The sequence below is a fragment of the Mytilus edulis genome, chromosome 13 (assembly GCF_963676685.1).
Source record: "Mytilus edulis chromosome 13, xbMytEdul2.2, whole genome shotgun sequence".
Lineage (NCBI taxonomy): Eukaryota > Metazoa > Mollusca > Bivalvia > Mytilida > Mytilidae > Mytilus > Mytilus edulis.
Window position 1 is genome coordinate 24356742 of NC_092356.1, and position 21690 is coordinate 24378431.

Here is a 21690-nt window from a genome sequence, read left to right on the forward strand (position 1 = left end):
GCTATACAATCACTTTGATTCATAATTTTCAAAATGTTGCCGGAAATCGCATGCTACAGTATTATCACAACAGCATTACAAATGATATTGTATACAATTAATCATGTAAATGCCCGATCAATGCAGTTAAATTTACATTGTGACTAGGGAAAGTATTGATAAATGTATTGCCAATTTGGATTTTTTATGCTAAAATGTACTGCAATATATCTATGCATGTAAATTTAACATCTTTGTTTTTTATTGGATCAAAAAGAACATTTCAATTTACAATTATTGCAATTGTTAACGTTTTTCTTGTTGTTGCGGTCTACGAGCCTGTTTGTTCAGTGTTTGTGTTGTTCAAAGACGTTTATAGTTCTTCGTTTTTGACATAGATTAAATGTTGGTTTCCCTGTTTGAATTGTTTTACACTAGTGATATTATGGGCCCTTTATAGCTTGCTGTTCGGTGTGAGCCAATGATATTTGCATATCTATTAATAATTAATTTAGAGATGATGAAATTGATATTGTCAAGTGCTTAATTTTGCCAGGTTTTGATATTTTATCGACTTCTACTTATTTGAATTTACCTTAGAGTTCAATATTGTTGTTGAAACTGTTAAACAGGGTAAAAAAAAAACATCAATAGAATTATAAGTCAAGCGGACAAACACATGTATAAACCGAAAACCTTTATAAACTAAACATGTGCTTAAGCACCATCATATCAAAATTGTATGCGTTGTGAACCTGATAAAACTGAACACCGGCCAAATCCGAACAAAATCTTAAGTGCCGACGAGGTTCGGTTTAAACAGGTTTCACTGTATTTAACTTTTAATCAATTACTGACAACAGAGACTAGTGACGAAATTGTAGACCAAAAGACTTTTTTTTTATTTAGTCGTCTAAATTTGGGTCATTACTTTTCGATGTTGTTTTATACTACTTGAAAAGATCTTTTATTAAATATTTCAAAACTTGTTTTTGGTAAGGATTTAAATAGTAATAACATAATCATGATAATCCTGTTCTTAAATTTATGAAAAAACTGCTTTTCTGTGTGCGTGAATGCAATGACATTGATTCAAACTACAGCGTGCAGTGTTCTAACTAGAAAATAGAGAATAGGGGCACAGTCTCACAAAAGGCCACTTTTGCAACACCATTTTCGTTTACATTGACAAATATGAATAGCCCCATTATTCTGAGCTCAATACCAAAACTCAATTTTCTTCTTGCAGATAAATGTGAAGTTCCCTATGCTTTATCATTTTTTTTTCACTTACTCCTGTGCTTTTTTCAATGGTTAATTATAGTCAAGATACAGTCATGTTAAATGTGAAATTTTAATCCTGGTATAATCTATGATGAGCTTATTTACAACCACTGGGTCGATGCCACTGCTGGTGGAGATTTGTTTCCCCGAGGGTATCACCACCCCAGTAGTCAGCACGTCTATGTTGACCTGAGTCATCATTGATATGTTCATAACTACGAATTAACTGCCAACAAAATTATGATTTTTTGAAATACTAAGACTTTTCTACCACAGGAATAGATAACCTAAGCTGTATTTGGCAAAACTTTTTGGGATTTTTGGTCGTCAATGCTCTTCAACCTCGTACTTTATTTGGCCAATTTAACAATTTTTCACTCGAGCGTCACTGATGAGTCTTTTGTAGACGAAACGCGCGTCTGGCGTAAATGTGAAATTTTAATTCTGGTATCCATCATATAGCCTGGTATACAGATATTTAGCAAGTTGACGTGTCTATCACTCAATACAGCAACTTCATACTCTAAATATGTCAGTAGTATAACTGGATATACATGTACTATGATTATGGTACTATGGTAAAGAGTGTGTGTGTGTGTGTGTGTGTGTATGTGTTCGAAATGGGAGGGGGATTACTTCAGATCACTTTAATATAACCTTATAGTAAGCTTATTAAGTAATTTCAAATGTATAATATTATTATCCATGTATACTGTGTAAATCTTGATGAAGGCGTTGAATTATCTTAATCAACTTATTTCGTTTGTTACATCCAACCATATTAGTTCCTTTGAGCAGTTGTTGGAAATGATTTTAAAGCTGAGAGAAAATTTAGGTACACGTTAGACACAAATGTATTGAAACCTTTGTCTATCTTTTATAGTAGCTTGTGAAACAGTTTTTTGAATCGCGCGATGGAAATTCATGAAACACAATTTTATCTTGAGATAATTTGTAGAACATAGTTGGTGTAAAACAGCTAAAATTATCTTATGAAAACTTTGCCTGGCGGAGTTGCAACTTTATAAAAATCTAAAAAGGTGTGGTATGTCAATGAGACTTCTTTTCATCAGAGACGAAATGGCGGAGAATGTAAGCAGCCATAAGAAATAAACGAAAATAATCAAAGTACTGAAGTACTGAGTATTGGATGACCGCAAGTTCTGGTGGATGGTAACAAGCACTCGTCTCAGATAAAGAATGACATCCTTTAAAGTAAGGTTAAGGAACATCCTTCATATCCAGTGCACGATGATTTATCAATATTGTAGACATCGCGATATCTACAATGCTAACACGATATTACATGTATGTCAACATTGTTTACATTGATTGAACATATTCATGAGGAAAAGTGTTATCGGGTCAGTGACTGTATATGACATAGAAATAAACAGTCAACGCATTTTGACTGCTCAAATAAAACGAGTGCAGTATAAATTATATTAACATTTGTATAACAGTTGTATATAATTTTCATCCATTTGTATATTGTCATATTCTAATTTTCTAATTATAGTGAGGTGCAAATGCATGACGGACACTCTTCATTAATAATTCGTTTTTATAATAGATTGGATTTGAGTAGGCATTCATATTTTCCAGTGTTTTTTACAAAACATTCTTGAAATATTCTCCCGCATGCGTTAACTCAAATTTTCGCTTTTCTTGATTTGTTATTGATATGAATATATAATTATATTCACGACAAAACATGTTCATGTTGCGTTTACACGATTTCGATTCGCATTAACTAATTCGAATTAGTTTGATTCGCATTAGAAAAGTTTTACATCCAAACGTATATTCTTATTCGAATGCAATGGGCGTCAAATTTTCTTTACTGTCCGAGCGACGTTAAGTTTTAATTCGCATTAACAAAAACGCATTTATAATTCGTATTGGATAATGCAAATTAGCCAATTCGAATCAATTCGATTAAAAAAGGAAGAGTGTGTAAACGTGATAAGCGAATTCGATTCAATTCGAATAAAATATACGACGTGTGAACGAGACATAATGCGAATTAGATAATGCCATTTAGGCAATTCGAATCAATTCGAAATAAAAACGATAGTGTGTGAACAGAGGTGTGTGAAAGTGATTAGCGAATTCGATTCGCATGCATTCGATTCGACTTCAATTCGAATTAAATTGATAGTGTGTAATTTAGACAGCAGTTGTTTCTTCAAAAGACTTATCTACAATCACGGGTAGTAAGGTTGTCATATCGAGAAGTGTTTAGTACAGTGATTTTGTCATAGTTTATATAAGTTAGACATGGTTGTGTTATGTCTTTTTTATTGATAAACAATGACACAATACAAACAGTCGGAATTTTCGCTTTAGGAACCTCTGAATATAAATTCAAGCTGGTCAGTATCTTTGTTTATAGTTAGTATGTTAGTACACAAAAGTTTTAATCATATAGTTATGATTTGACACAGAATAGTGCTTGCGTATGTCAAAATTTATAAGTTGTTGTTCGGTTCTAATGCATAAAGTACAGTGATTTCTTTATTGTCTGTTATATCACATAATTCGTTATGGTCTACATCTGCCGTAAAATATTCCTTAAAACCCCTACATTTTCACACAATTTAAGATTGCAGAAAATTTGGTGTCACGGTTTGGTTCATTAGTGTCATGGTTTAGTTCATGTTAGACATGGTTCAGTTGTGTGATTCCTGTCGTGAATGATGGAAATGGTACTATCAAAATAAACAAATATTGTGTACAACTATTACAATATTATTAAACAATATCTTCGATGATATTTTTTTCGATTTTTAACCCATTCTATCCTATTTTGAGGCAATATGGGGTCGCTAGTTTCTTATGGTATGGTTTTGTTCCCATACGAGTAGATCTTAACTCGCAAACAAACATCGCTTGAGAACAAAGTCGCCTACAGTAAATCTAAGATACTATCATTATAGTTATCATAATTATAGAACAAATAAAATTAACAACTATAGGTCACCGTACGGCCTTCAACAATGAGCAAAGCCCATACCGCATAGTCAGCTATAAAAGGCCCCGATAAGACAATGTAAAACAATTCAAACGTGAAAACTAACGGCCTTATCTATGTAAAAAAAATGAACGAAAAACAAATATGTAACACATAAACAAACGACAACCACTGAATTACAGGCTCCTGACTTGGGATAGGCACATACATAAATAATGTGTCGGGGTTAAACATGTTAAAAGCACGTGTAAAGAGACCACTAAAGTATATATAAATGCATTTCAATTATAGTAATTTTCTTTAAAAGCAGTTGTATCCGAATTACAATATGACCTGGCACTATTATATACTATAACAGTTCCAGATATGACCTAAGAAAGCACATGGTAATATACAATTAGTAAACGCAGTATGACTTCCAACGAGACAACTAGCCACCGTACGGCCTTCGACAGTTAACAAAACGCATACCTCTCAGCAAGTAATTAAAGGTTCCGACAAAATTAAAGATAAAGCATTTAAAAAAAGGAAACTAACAGCCTGACTTAGGTTCTAAACAATAAGCAAAAAATCAAATATGATATACAGCCAGTGCATTACTGACTGCAGACTTTATAGCAGGTCAGATATAATATGGCGGGGTTTCAATGTTTGCGTACTCCAAGTCACCCCTTGTCTTAACCATGGCATACATGTCACAGCAAAACAAACTGTATCAGATCGATTCAAAGCAAAGTAATCAAGTAACAAAAACACTGAAGAAAGAACTGATCTGTGAATATATTCCAAGCCATTGATAACTAATGAAAAAAAAGCTAAAATCTTTTTTTTTTTTTTTTTATTTCAGAATAGAATACTGAGACCAATATTCATCTTGTCGTCTTGTCGTGTCAAAAATTAGGCCGTACACAGTTTGAATGTACTTGTACTAGGCACAATAATACGTTTCAATTATGTTTTTTGATCACATTTATTCATACTAAATAAATATTTTCTGATATTATCGGAGCTTTATGGCATACATTATGGACCCATTTCTAATTCGAAAGCCAGTAAATAAAAGCAGTGGTTTAATATACATGTATCATTTTGGTAGGTCAAAAGATCTGCTACCTTATCACAAGGTAATAGTAAATTAGAAAATTATTTCAACCTCAAGACTGACTTCGTAAAGGAGGATTATTTGTCAATTAAAGATTTTAATATAAAAAGAGCTATATGTAAAATGAGAATAAGTGCTCATGATCTCAGAAGTAAGAAATATAGATATAGTTAAAAAAATGCATAGAGAGTACTCAGCGTCTATTTTATCACTGCTTATCACATTGATCAAATTCTATTGAAGATGAGATTCATTTTACAGCAAACTGTCCTTTATACAATGAAGACAGGAAATAATAATTTGATAAAGTAAAACTCTTTTTGTACTAATTTTAAAGAACTACCTAAGGATAAGAAATGTTTCTGGCTGTTCACAAATGAGCATTTACCAACTCTCATGTGCCTACGAAATTACATTATTAAAGTTTTAGAAATAAGAACCAGATTTAAACAAAATATATGAAATATATCTGATGTAATAGTTATGTAAGACACATGTTGTGTTAGTCTCTAATCCTGTCCATATAGAATGGTATTAGGTTTCTGTTTTTTTTTCAATCATATTGTGCATAAAATTGTTGTAAAATGATGCCCTTTGTTGGTTCTTGATTACATTTAATAATATTCCTATCTTATCGTTTCATATATCATATTTACATGTTGGGAACACACCAAAAAGAACAAAAGAACAGAGTTGTGATTTCCTCCCGGTTGCACATATCGTATTTATCTAGGGAACAAAGGGCAATAACTAAACAAGTCCGTTCTGTTCTTTCTAAAAAATTTTAAAAATATCTTTACAAAAATGAAGGCTTTAGAACCAATGCAATGTCAATTCCATTATAGTTTATATTTATAAGGCACATAACTCATTAACAATATTTGATCACAATTTATTTTCAAAAGTATCCAATACATTGCTGATGTAAACCTTCGAGTTGTACCCGTTAGAGTGCTCATATGGCAATTTTCCAAATAAAAAAAACTCGTTCATAAAAAATTGATCGGTATTAATTTTCAAATCAGTCCTAAATATTGCTGATATCAACCTATGGCTATGATTCAAATTTCATAAATTCGGGTATGAATTGTACATATGATATGAAAGCGCTTACAATGCAGTTCTCCATATAATTATATTTCCATGGGCATAACTCTTTTAAAATTAACTGTTCGACACTTATTTTCTAATTCGTCCAAGTCATTGCTAATATAAACCTCCGATGTAAGTGTCATAAAATTCTGTCAAGAATTGTACACATGACAGTGTAAACAATGCAATTTTTAACAATTACTTATGCATCCAAAGGGCAGAACTCTTTTAAAGGTAAATGATCAGGACTGAATTTTAAACTAGCCCAATATATTGCTAAAAAACGTAGGATATAAGTTACATAAAATAATCTGGCAAAAATTATACATGTGAAATCGGACGTACGAACGCTCAGACCTACGGACAGACGGAAGGACAAACGCCCGATATTTACATTGACGTCGCAATGCGTTACGCCGGGTACAAACATATATCAAGGTACGATTTGTCGTTTGCGCCCACCAAGTTTGCTCAAAAGGCTTTTTTTCTCTTTCGTCAATTAGGTTATTGTGTTACTTTAATATTTCACAATGGACTTCAAACAAACTATCAATATTAAGGTGGCCGAAATATGTATGACAAACGTAACCAAATTCCTGACGAATTTCTAGACTCTTAATTGAACCATGTCATTCGCTTAACACAACCATATCAAAATCGATAGTTTTGTTATCCTGTGTTAATTTCTTAAAACAACAATTTCAATTAAGATTGTTTAACTTACAATAAAGATTCAATAAAATTGAGAATGGAAACAGGGAATGTGTCAAAGAGACAACAACCCGGCCATAGAGAAGACAACAGCAGAAGGTTATTCAAACATGTAATTTGCTTTTATTTGCTCATTCTAAAAGAACTGAGACAATTTTTTTGGGAAGTGACATAACTTATCCATGACCTTAACCAAACTATAACAAATTCACTGTACTAAACGCTCCTCAATATGACGACCTTACTACCCGTGATAATGTTTAGAAGATATCGTTAGGTGGGCAAATGAAGTACAAAGCTGAAAAGCATTGATGACCAAAAATTCCAAAAGGTTTTGCCAAGGTAGTTTAGTTTTAAAGACAAAATCATCAAAGTCAAATCACAAAAACAAAATCAAAATCAAAATAATATTTCAATATAATATATGTTGATATAGTATGGTCAAGAACATATGATGACACGTAATCCTTCAATATATAAAGCTTTTAATCAAATTAGTCTGTTTCGAAAGGAACGAACTGATTTAAATAAACTAATTCCTATTTTCCCTGAAAGTAAGAAATCGTGCAATTCGTATGATGAAAGAAAAGAAATAACATGTCTTTTGCATTTGGCCAATGGCTAAATTCCATTGGCAGTTCTCCAAATCTCACTAAAGTAAAGATGAATGGAAATCACAAAACCATCCCAGGCACAGTGTTCATGCTTCTTTTTGATGAAATATCATTTTCGTACTTGTGTTTCAAAAAGAAAACGTAAGTCCTGGTATTTGTCCACATATTTCACTTCTTCTAAAATACGGTTTAAGAGATGGTGGTAAAAATGTCACTGTTTCTGCTGTAAATCCACAACTTGAGTATACAAGATGTTTGTAGCTTTTTCTTTTTCCAACGAGTGTGCTGGGTCCTTTCATGTTAACTTTAACTGTATATCGTTTCATTTTATGTATATCTACTGTGCGGCTTAAATTAATTTCATAAATTTGTTTGTTTGCCTCAGACTTCAGCTCTCTTTTTGTGGTACTGATTAGAGAATCTCCAAGTAAAATACTGATTGTTACATCGTTAGATCCTGAATATGTTGTTGATCCAAACAAGAGGACAGCGCATAACTTACCATTAAAAGATGTTTGAAAATCAACACAGTCATACTTAGAAGTACGTTTGTAGAAATTAACTTTATCATAATTACAAACACATCTTCGAAAACGCACCCTATAATGTCTCTTTTGTGAAATAAAAATACTGTTCCCATTATTGGTAAAGGAACGGAAAACATTGATTGTTTCATCTGATGTCAGTAAGCCGCTGTTCGAAACATTCTCAGTAAAATAATGTTGCTTCATTGTTGGGAATCTGATCAGATATAACAAATCGCCAAGACATGCCCTGACGTTGTTATATGCCGTTGGTATTTGTTGTTTGGTACATCTAAATTTTGCCCATCTAACCATTTGCTCATAAACATGTTCTTCCTTGCATCTCAATGTATCAGATTTGATAATATGTTTCACATATTCTCCTGGTAATTTCACAAAAGAAACGGATTTTAAGCAGTTGTGTCCATTTCTTAAAATATATTCTAAGGCACAAGACTTCAATTCTTCCATATTTATGCCAAAAGCTATTTTCAGAACAGTGAACACATAATCTGTGTTCATTTTTTTCTTTAAAAAACAAACGCATTTATCCTTAAGCACCTGGATGCAGTACTTATCTCCAGCAAGCAACAAAACCTCCACATTATCATAATTTATCTCCACATCATCTGTGTAAATAAATCTGTAAAACACAAAGAATAATTCTTAAATACACATTTGTACTCTCTCAGTCTCTCGTTTAATATAGTTAAATTCTAAATTGCCGACCTTTTTAAATATTTAAGATATAACTGTTGAGAATGGAGAAATATCGTAATACACGAATATTCAAGATATGGTGGTGGAATGCATACCACCATCACATTGTTGGCTACTTTGTCAGCCAGTGCAAACACAAACCGCTGAAAGTACCTAAATTGTCTTTCATATTCTAGATATATGTGTATCATGTACTTTTCTATTTACTTCTGAATTATTTTTAAAAAAATGTGGTTTATGAACTTTCGATTGATACGTTTGCCATGAGACCAATTATTACGTTGTCTGTCTCTAATACTATCAACAATATTCATATCAATAGAAGAAGTTTTAAATATGTTTCCTTGACCCAGTTTATTGTCATTAACTGCGACAAAGGAACATATCTAAATCTAAAACATCTTCTTTTGATATGAAGTTTTTTTTTATATAAGATCCAGTCAGGCTGCAGTCGTTAATGCAACACAATTCTGTAATTTTACGGGACTCTGCAAATTATTTATTAATAAGTAATTAATTGCCCTTGTTGTTTCATGATCGTTGGTAATAATCTTATTTCTTTTTTTTTTTTTGTCAATGAATTTGACTTACTTCAACATCAACTTAAAAGAAGCCGGCGCAATATCAGTTATTGTCACCTTTCCTTTCTCTGCCAATGAGCCTTCAAACATAGTGTAAAATACACTGCTAGCACTAGCCAACATGTACGTATGAGCACAGATAATTTCAGCATTTTCTCCAACTAAAAAGATGACATCACACATTAACTGTTTTTCCAACATCAATTTCATTCTCTCTTTTAATGACTTTCCAGATTGCCAGTCCATTTCCATCACAAACTACGCAGAGAAAATAAATACATACTCATAACTATAAATCCCAATCAACATCCAATAGATATAAGAAGATGTGGTATGAGTGCCAATGAGACAACTCTCCCTCCAACTCATAAACTTATAAAAGTTAAGCATTTTAGGTCAAAGTACAGTTTTCAACACGGAGCTGGTTTAAAATCACCAGTGCTACATGTACATTTAGGTCGGGTAAATCGCAAAATGTTGTTTTTTGACCGGGCTCGAATTGGTGCTGTTACATCTGACAAAACATATCCGAAATAATTTGCAAAGAATACCGCTCAAGCTAATGGCCGTCTTAAACTTGAACCGTGAAACTTAAACTTTTATTATAAAATCTATTTATGATAGAAGTTTCCATGTCAATATTAGACCTTATTCAGTGACTCATACTATAGTAAGTCATTATTTTGTTTGAAAAGAATGACAAAGATATAAACTAACTGGATCTGGATGGTAAGTATTATTTTTGATTTTACAGCACTCACTTCATACTAACAACATTTCACTTGAGCAATCTGCTAAAATATTTTACCAGTTGATCAGTTTGTGGGAGAAGAAATCAAACTGCAATTTGTAAACTGTTTTAGCCATTGCTATTGTGATACCCCAAAGGTCACTGGATAAGCACTGTAACATTATTGCTGCTTACAGTTTATCTCTATCTATAATAATATTCCAAATAATAACAAAAAACTGCAAAATTTCCTTTAAATATCTAATTCACGGATAGCAACCCAACAACTGGTTGTCTGATTAGGGAAAATACATCTTTACCTGATGACCATGTTTACCCCATGTCAAATGTACGTAATGCTTTTGTTTAAGAGATATAAGTTAAAAACTGCATTTACCCCCTATGTTTTTTTTTTAGCTAGGGCGGTCATGTTGGTTGGCAGACAGGGTCGTCAGACACACTTTTTAAACTAGATAACCAAATGATGATTGTGGCGAGGTTTGGTTAAATTTGGCCCAGTAGTTACAGAAATGTGTAATTTGATATCAACAAGTACTGAAAAAACAACGAGATACGTGCATTTTTTTTTTACAGATAACATTTTAAGGAAACGTCTTTCACGTAGATTATGGATTTTGTGTAATTGCTTTTATATTTTCATAGTTACAGTTACTCTGGATTTTGTGGCAAATGAAGGCCTGTTTATTACGATTTTTTCAAAATAATGCAATTATCAAAACAGCAAAAGAATTAAAGAGACGTGCTTTTATGTACAAAAGAATTAAACTAAATAAAAATATCGTTCACGGGAATTATATTTTTATTGTTTCATTGCATTTAATAGAAATTATGGATATTGCGGCTTCTGAAGCCAAAATTCCAGAAAATCCCCCGATTCTACATAGATTTTCGTTATATCACTTAAAATGTATCTCTTGTTTGATAATAATTGTTTACAAAAAGCCCTAAACAATCTTTGCAATTCAAGAAATTGCCTTCTAGAGAGAAGGTGTAACTGATTAAGTCCATATTTGTATGTGTACATTTGTCATATCGTTAATTCGGAACTTGTTTTAAGAAAGCCATTGCTAAAACTGTATGTAGTAATCCCCTATATTCATGTATTATCTACATGTTAGTCGACTTATAAGAATATAAAAGTAAAGACTGGAGTTTTATGACATTTCCTTATGTTTAAGCATTGAAACAAACAAAGGTTTATACTCAAGTCAAAGAGGACAGCAGTTCTTAAGCAGTTTATTAGTATTCACAGTTCTTAATTGACTGCTGTTCTTTAACCTGAAGCGGGACAGACTGACAGACGCATGGACGGCCAGAAGCACGGACGGACGCACAGACCAGTAAACATAATGCCCCTCTACTATCATAGGTGGGGCATAAAAATATAGGTCACCGATCAGTTAAAAAAAGATATTGCGATGCCCAAAAATGGCATTTTTGCACCAAAGGGAGATAATTTGGATCATTTTCAATGATTATAAATTTCAAAACTCATCTGGGGCCAACACAAATTGATTTGTTTTAATGTTTTTTGTACCATATGATAAAGTAACAACTAATAAAAGTAATAAATAAAATTTGTAATGAAAAATAACTGTTTCATTTTTTCCCGAAATGTTTATACCCTCGAGCCTCCTTAATCAAAATGAATAAGAAATAAAATATTATTTGAATGTTTAAGTGTCATTTAAAACGATTGGGGGTTTTATGATCATAATACAACAACCAACAATACAATACATAAATGGGTATAATTTTGTGTTTCCATTTTTTTAATGTTTTACCACTGAGTGAGTACTTGATTAATGTCCCAAAATCCAACAAGTAATAAAATAGTAAATCTTCACTGACTTGACTTTCCTACTTTAAAGGCATTCAAAAGTTTTGATTGCACAACATGTTTAACCTGACTAGCATATTAGGTTTGAACCTGTTGAAAGTAAAGTGTTGTCGGTTGCTGGTAATCTTATTTGGTCTTTTTTTATATTGTTTTGTACATGAATAGGGATTTTGGTTTCCATTTAAATTATTTGATGGTCTTTTAACTGACTCATACAGTGTAGGTTTTGATCCTTGTCGAAGGCTTGTGTTTCCAGAATTATATCTAAGTAATTATGTCTCAGTTGATATCAGTGATTTATGTGATTTAATATGTAGATGTCAAGATGATTTAATAGGTTTTTGACCATGATTTCACAAAAAAATTCAATTTTAATTTGCTGTTCATGTAAGCCTTATTTCATTCCTTCCTTTTTTTTTTTATTCCAGGTACAAATGTAACTGATATCATTGTTTTGTTTATATAAGACCATTTTATTGTTTACATACACTTAAATTAATAGATTGAAATTAAAATAGTTTTATAGGAAGTTTTATTAGATATTGACATAGAAGATATGATTTTATAACAAAGGCAAATGAACAGAAAAAATCTGGCAATCCAGTTTATATGAATTTTACAATTATTGACAATTTAAAAGCATTTGATTTAAATTAAATTCATATTTTTGGGTTGAAGCTTTCAATTACCTCTTTAACCGTTTCTGTATGCACTTCTTCAACACTTTCGGGGTCCAGTGATGTCTTCTGGATTTTGTTGATTCTGAAGAAAAAAACCTGTATCAGTATCTAATATTTATTCTGAGATCAAGTAACATGTGTTTGTCCTATTACAAGTGCATAAAACAACATCAAGAGACTACGACATGTAGAAGGCAAACTGGTAAAGGTATGCATGCTAATTGGACAATCATTTTAAGTGTAAAGCATAAGACAAGTTTTGCAGTTCACCTGTTATCTTTATTTACAGCCACGGCCTGACAAGAATGGTTGTAAAAGCTCATAAGCTAAATCCGTATTTATTTTCAAAGAACTAAATAATAGTGGTTCCCGGTAATTCCAAACTTATTAAAAAAAAGTCATACAATAAATGTAAGTGTCAGGGTGGAATATGTTATTTCCATATGAATTTTATTTCCAAGAGTCAAAATTGAACCTTCAAATTTTGTTATGACTTTTTACACATTTTTACTATTTATACATTTTTACTGTATATGCATTTAAACCAAATAAATTTCATCAATTGCTTCAGGAAAGTGACGAATTTGCTGTAAATGTACCTAGTTTTCAGCAAATAGACCTCACTCAACGACAAAAAAACTCCCATTAAAATTCTTATTATAATTAATAAAACATTAAATCAAAGATAAAAAATCAACTAATTCCACCATTACCTTTCACATATTTCATAATATTTGTAATTATTAGAAAAAGAAAATTTAGCTGGTTAATTGAGCAATATTTTTATATAGGGACATAACTAAAGAACAATTGAAGTGACACTTACAAATTGACTTTTGGGGAAATAAGCATTGCATTTAAGTTTAATTGCATTGGTCGAAGCAAACTAAACAACAGGACAACGTCCTTCACATGGCCTAACTCTAGAACAATGAAAGTGAGGCCTCCAAATTTGTAAAATACAGCTTACATGATTAACCTTGCTATGTGTCTGTGACGTTCTAAGTCAGAAGCCTATAATGGTTGTGGTTTGTTGTTGTGTTACATATTTGTTTACATTCATTTTGTTTGCACATTCGTTATATTAATTATATATAGGCCGTTTGTTTTCTCCTTTGAATTGTTTCGCATTTCCTTTAAAGCTGACTATATGGTATTGGCTTATTTCATTCTTGAAGGGTGTACAGTGACCTGTAGTTGTTAATTTCTGTGTAACTTGGTCTTTTTAGAGAGTTGTCTCATTGGCATTCATACCGCATCTTCTTTTTTTACCAAGTATATATATATATGCACATACACATACATTAAGTATTTACCTCATTTTGTGATACTTCTTCAGTGACTTCCATAGCTTCTGTACCTTCTACAACATCTTCTGGAACATGATTCTCTACTCTCTGGACATTGCTATCAATCTAAAAACAAAATAATCAAAACGTCTATAAAGAACTGGATATGTGTTTGACTTGTTAAAAATCATAATCATATATATCATGTTCTCTGCTCTTAAATTGTCTTATATGCATAATTTGTCATTTGATACACTTGCCCTAAAATAAATTTTACATTAAACGCGCACATCAATACATAATATAAAATGCATACACATTTCAAAAAATGATATAAACGAAGGTATAATATTTTCTACAATATTCCTTTTGAAAAACTGCGCTTTGGCATACAATTCATTCATTTTTCATGAAGGTTACAAAAACGTATAAATGCTAAATTCCTACTCAAACTTTTTTATCCTCATGCATAGCTTAATTTCGATGTTACTGAATTATACAAATATTTTTATAAATTTCAGATTGGTATAAACTGAATGGAATCCTCACCAAAACATTGTATTATATGGACACATCTGTCTCATTGGGGGACTCTTTTTTTACTGGGTTGCTGCTCCATTGACATATAGCAACATCTCCTTAAAGGAGCTACCATTTGATTTTTATGGGGGGGGGGGGAGGGGGGGGGAGGGGGGGCTAGGATGAAATTTGAAAAAAAATAGGCAGGACAGGAGTTCTGGGTAAAAAAAAAAAAGGCAGGATGAGACAATTGCCACAAAAAAGTCAGGACGACAATTTAGGTAAAACAAAGTCAGGATAAACTAAAAAAAAAAAAGCAGGACCAAACAGAGTGAAAAATAAAAATTCATGATAAAATTTTTCATCCTAGCCCCCCCCCCCCTAAAAATCAAATGGTAGCTCCCTAAATAAAGGCAACAGTAGTATACCGCTGTTCAAAACTCATAAATCCATGGACAAACAACAAAATCGGGGTAACAAACTAAAACCGAGGGAAACGCATGAAATATAAGAGGAGAACAACGACATAACACTAAAATGTAACACACACAGAAACGGACCAAACATCAGACAAAATCCCACAAATATAACATCAAAACCAAATACATGAATTTGGGATAGACAAGTACCGTGACACGTCTTATCGCAATGTGAAATTACACTCAAAAATAAGAGAAAACAAACGACGCAACGTTAAAATGTAACACACACAGAAACGAACAATAATATAACAATGGCCATATTCCTGACTTGGTACTGGACATTTTTAAAGGACAAAATGGTGGGTTGAACCTGGTTTTGTGGCATGCCAAACCTCGCACTTTAATGGCAATGTTAAATATAACATTGAAATGACAACATAATATTACAGGACTACAATACAAATAAATAGGAGAACGTATTAGACAAAGAAACACATGATATTTTAAATCAGGTTTAAAATTCAATACGTCAAAAACGCGCCTCGTCCACACAAGACTCACCAGTGACGCCCAGATATAAATGATCGAAAGCGAAAAAAAGTACAAAGTTGTACAGCACTGAAGATCAAAAGTTGAAAAAGGCTGTGTCAAATACGGCTATGTTTTTATGCTTGGGTTAAGTCATTATTATGGCAAAGAACAATTTTTTTTATTGGTATACTCTTGTTATTGTATAATGATCAGATATATCATGTTATGGAGGGGTATTTCATTTAAATAGTAAAATTATACCAGTTGAGTGACAAGAGAGAATGTTGCTCCAAAGACTGGTATTTTTATCAAATACCCCTCCGTACCATGATATACATGTATCTGTTTAATGACACCGGATAGATTTTGATTAAAACTGTCTGTACAGAGAAGGGATTTCGGAGTACTGCATGGGGGATTATGCATGTAATAATAGTACATGTGTTAGTACAATCTTTTTGTAACATCGTGGTATCTATATATACTGGTAAACGTCATTGTTATTCCATCATTAAATCGTTTATTTGAATAGACGTCTTTTTTTTGTATTTCAAATTGAAATCTGACATTTTTGTTGGAAAAGTTTTTGGTTTAACTCAATCAATAGTGCTTAACCATGTTGTCTTTTTTTTTAATAACTTTTGCAGGTAGACGCTCGCGAGGGTAAAAAAGCAATATTCAAAATGGCAACTATCATGGTATTTGAGGCAAATTCATACAATGCAACTAATTTTTTTTAAGGTTGTACCCAAGTTACCACATACACTAAAATGAGTTCAGCTCCTTTAATTTTTTTTAAATATTTTGACTAAACATTTACCCTGACCCTTTGACAAAAATATAAAAATTTATAAACAATTTGAACCAATCACTTTATCAGAAAAATGTCATTTATTGTATAGCAGTTTGACAAACACTAGTTTTGATCATTGAAAAGTTCAATTGATTTTTTACAAAGTCATCTCCCTGTAATTTTAGGTACCACCTTAATTAAGGAACACCAATACTGTAACATACCTCGGTCTCATCTCGAGGCCATAAGGCCAAGAACCCACCAGTATGCGAAGTACCAAGTTTTTCTCTTTTCTGAATTTCTTTGGAAAGAAATTTGGCTCTTTCTGTCTTCTCCCATTTTTCTTGAAACACATCAATGGCATATTTGTCATCTGTTATAACCAAAGAAATTTGATTAATATTTAAATGTCAGTGTATTCTTGAAAAATTGACTAATAAACCATAGAATGCATGGCCACTGTCGTGCTAATCAAAACACTACAGTGAGTATAAACATCTAATTATTAAATGCATGTTTTCTACTGATTTTTTTTTCATCCCGACTCAACTTGAAAACAAGTCTATTGACTCTTCTTTTTAACTAGAGGCTCTAAAAAACCTGTGTCGCTCACCTTGGTCTTTGCATGGAAGTAATATAAATATTACTTCCATGGTCTTTGTGAATACAAGAGTGCACACGCTGAAATGTCTCGCCTTCTATACTAATATATTGATATTATGTTGATAGTCCTAAGTATAAAGCTAAGCTTTATTACAACTGTCACATAAACTTAACATTAACCAAGATAATTAAACAAAGACCAATGAACCTTGAAAAAGAGGTCCAGGTCAGACGAACCATGCCAGGCAGACAGGTACAGCTAACAATGCTTCTATACAACATATATAGTTGACACATTACATATAGTTTAAGAAAAATAGACCAAAACACAAAAACTTAACACTTGAACCGTGAAAATGAGGTCACGGTTAAATAAAACCTGCTCGACTGATCATAAAATATTTCCATACACCAAAAATAGTTGACCTATGGCATATAGCATTAGATAAAAAGACCAAAACTCAAAAACTTAACTTTGACCACTGAACCATGAAAATGAGGTCAAGGTCACATGACATCTGCACGCAAGACATGTACACTTAACAATCATTCCATACAACAAATATTGTAGACCTATTGCATATGGTATGAGAAAAACAGACCAAAACACAAAAATTTAACTATAACCACTGAACCATGAAAATGAGGTCAAGGTCAGATGACACCTGTCAGTTGGACATGTACACCTTACAGTCCTTCCATACACCGAATATACTAGCACTATTGCTTATAGTATCTGAGATATGGACTTGACCACCAAAACTTAACCTTGTTCACTGATCCATGAAATGAGGTCGAGGTCAAGTGAAAACTGTCTGACAGACACGAGGACCTTGCAAGGTACGCACATATCAAATATAGTTATCCTATTACTTATAATAAGAGAGAATTCAACATTACAAAAAATTTGAACTTTTTTTTCAAGTGGTCACTGAACCATGAAAATGAATTCAAGGACATTGGACATGTGACTGACGGAAACTTCGTAACATGAAGCATCTATATACAAAGTATGAAGCATCCAGGTCTTCCACCTTCTAAAATATAAAGCTTTTAAGAAGTGAGCTAACGCCGCCGCCGTAGCCGCCACCGTAGACGCCGCCGCCGGATCACTATCCCTATGTCGAGCTTTCTGCAACAAAAGTTGCAGGCTCGACAATAAAACTAATGACACATAGATGTTTTTTGACAAAATTGTGTTTTGGTGATGGTGATGTGTTTTTAGATCTTACTTTACTGAATAGTCTTGCTGCTTACAATTATCTCTATCTATAATGAAAATGGCACAGTAGTTACAGTGGAAAATGAATTGTTAAAAATTTACTATAAAGGGCAATAACTCCTTTAGTAGTCAATTAACCATTTTGTTCAAGTTGACTTATTTGTAGATCTTATTTTGCTGAACATGATTGCTGTTTACAGTATAAATCTATCTTTAATATAATTCAAGATAATAACCAAAAGCTGCTAAGTTTTCTCAAATTACAAAGTCAGGGGCAGCAACCAAACAACCGGTTGTCTGAATGGTCTGAAAATATCAGGGCAGATAGAATTCGACCTAATGAACAATCTTATGTAGTTAGATTTGCCCTAACTGCTTTGGTTTCAGAGATATTAGCCAAAAACTGCATTTTACCACAAGAGACGAAAATGACACAGACATTCACAACTATAGGTAATTGTCTCCAACAATGAGCAAAGCCCATGACGCAGTGTCACCTATAAAAGGCCCCAAATGACAAACGAGAAAACTAACAGCCTTATTTATGTAAAAAATGAAGGAAAAACAAATATGTAACACATAAAATAACGACAACCACTGAATTATAGGCTCCTGACTTGGGACAGGCAAATACTTGTATAATGTGGCGGGGTTAGACATGTTCCCAGGATCCCCCGTAACCTAGGACAGTGGTATAACAGTACAACATTAAGAACGAACTATAAAAATCAGTTGAAAAAATGTTTAACTCACCAGATGGAAAACAAAAATGTGTCTAAAGTACTATCATTTTCCATTTCAATGGACCATGAAATTGGGTAAAAAAAATCTAATTTTGGCAATTAAAAAGATCATACATGTACCATAGGGAACATGTGTACTTAGTTTGGAGGTGATTGGACCTCATCTTCATCAACAACTACCTTGACCAAAAACTTTAACCTGAAGCGGGACATAAGGACATTCGGACAAACGGACGCACAGACCAGAAAACATAATGGCCCTCTATTGTCATAGGTGGGGCATAAAAATACAAGTGGACGTGGCTGGGAACTTGAACATCCCAACAACAAAAAGACACTAGGAAATTAATTAATTAGTAATTCAATGCATTATTTCAACTGGTTTAACAGGGTTTTTTTTTCAACTTTACTAAGTAAGGGGAGATGAAATTAATTAAAATAGGAATGCATCCATGGTATATATAGCATTTTTTTTTTTCAAATTACAAAGGGAAATATAACTTGAGACAGTGGAAGTGGGTCTCATCCAAATTCAAACTTAATCAGTGTTTGAAAGTATTATATATAAGCATTATGTAAATAGAACCAAGACCATGATGACCCAAACTTTGCATTATAATTCTTTTTAAAGCACATGTATTACAGTGTTTACTATTCAGTGGCGGATCCAAGGGGGGGGATCCGGGGGTTTGAACCCCGTTGTCTTGGCCGATCAGTGCATTTGAATGGGAGCATATAGTTGGAATCCCCTTTACTCTGTGTTATATAGTTGAAACCCCCCTCCCCTTTTACTCTGTGTTGGGAACCCCCCTTTTTAAATTGGCTGGATCCGTCACTGCTACTTACCATTAAGACACAATATTTCACCAAATAGTTCCTTTCTTCCATATTTCACATTCAAAGTTGTTGAGACAGTGGACTCTTTATCAGTGATAAGATGTCGTCTTTCAATGACTGAGGTGTAACCGTCAAGATCAAACAAAACCAGTGCAAACATTTTCATCCTGGATAAGAAAAATCATTGTATTTTAATATTGGCAAGAGAATATCAAAGCACTAATACACGGAATAAATGATGGGATAAATAGGAAAATGTTATATTGTTGTCCAATCTTATTTGCACCTATTTTAAAAATTCTGTTTTTTCACCTAGAGAGCTAGTCTTTTATCCAAACTAATAATTCACTACTATAATAACCAACCATTTATTCTCGTGGTCAGAGGAGGAAGAACTTATTATTTATAACAATATGTCTGGCTTCAGACCCAGACGATCTACTATAGATGCAATAGTTGTACTACATGGAATTATTACTTAAAAATATACATGTAATACTCTTCAACAAAAGAAATCAAAGTCCTGGATAGCACCTCTGGAAAGTTTACAACTGGAGCTGTGTATTATTCCAAAAAGGTTATAGACGTGTATTATTTCAAATATATATTTCATCACAGCTTTGATGTTTTAAACTAAACCATTGTCTCGTCAGTAATTATCAAGTATCACTTTTTTTTCATGTTTATCATAAAAAGTTTTTTTTTTTGTTCTATTGCAACCTAAAACTGTAGATTTAAAATAATGAAATATACAGAAAGCTCTGTTAATTTCTTTAAGTACCCATGCCATGTAAACTTCAAGGGCCTGTGAATTAATATGTTTCTATTGGTCCTTCATATTTGTTTTTATAGTAAAATGTTTCGTAACTGATTAACAAATAAGTTTTCTTGTTTAAATTTATGGTGGCCTTTAGTTATTAATACATATGGCCATTCCTGTTAATCTCTGCTAATGGGGGATGGATGGTCCTTTTTGAGGGATGTAAAATTTATACATCTGGAGGGTGATATTTTTTTTCCATCTGACATGTACAATTATACGCCAAAAACTTCTGAGAGTCTTGCAGCAATAGGTAATTTTCCCATGAAAGCCCATCCGCCTAGTATGAACAGACACTCTACATCTTATGTGTCTAAATTTTTAGATCTGATAGGTAGTTTTTCATGATGTTTTTTCTGATACCTATAAAAAAAATCTCCCCATCCATCCCCACCTGTCAGAAATTAACTGGAATGGCCCATTTCCCTCCTTTGAACTCTTTTGGATAGCATTGGTTCTTTGCAAAAAATACCTCATCTTTTTTGATAAATAAGACAGTTACGGTAACTTAAATCAATACAACTGTAATGAAAGTAAATTTATATTAAAGGCTTTGATAAAAAATAAAATAGGGAACGTGTCCATTGAACACAAATGATGCCCCCGCTAGCATTAACGTTACAAAGGGTCACAACTCAAGAACTGTAAATTAAATGTGACACTACCAACATTTGTAATTGATCTGAGTTATGGGGTCATAAGCATTGTGTATACATTTTAATTACACAGTATTGCGCAAAAGATTTGTAAGATCTTGATGTACGGTATAGTCTTCTCATGTTTTAAATAGAAATTAATTGGTGTAAACACTGTTTTCTGTGGTGATCCTGCGTATGTTGCATTTTAAACTGTACACGTGTACTTACTTTGTGTTGTCAATGTTCTTAAATGAACAATATTGGATTTCTCACTATTATAAACATTGTTAGGTATAATGTTATGTGAAATCACCAGGTTTACATCCTCCTGCCAGAGGGTGATCTAACACTGACACACCAAGTCCGAATTGGATAACTATTAAGGGAAAAGAGCGCGCAATATTACGTTCCGGAAATAACT

The 21690-nt window shown here is 32.7% G+C and overlaps 1 protein-coding gene across 1 annotated transcript; it reads right to left on the reverse strand.

The window, feature by feature from the left end:
- Positions 1-7535: 7535 nt before the first annotated feature.
- Positions 7536-21602, reverse strand: LOC139501101 (BTB/POZ domain-containing protein 6-B-like). The gene is made up of 6 exons (XM_071290089.1): positions 21498-21602; positions 19821-19978; positions 16631-16779; positions 14169-14267; positions 9592-9839; positions 7536-8923 (listed from the first exon to the last, which is right to left on the reverse strand). Exons 2-6 carry the CDS (start codon positions 19975-19977, stop codon positions 7885-7887), a joined length of 1692 nt encoding a protein of 563 aa, XP_071146190.1. The 5' UTR covers position 19978; positions 21498-21602; the 3' UTR covers positions 7536-7884.
- Positions 21603-21690: the final 88 nt, after the last annotated feature.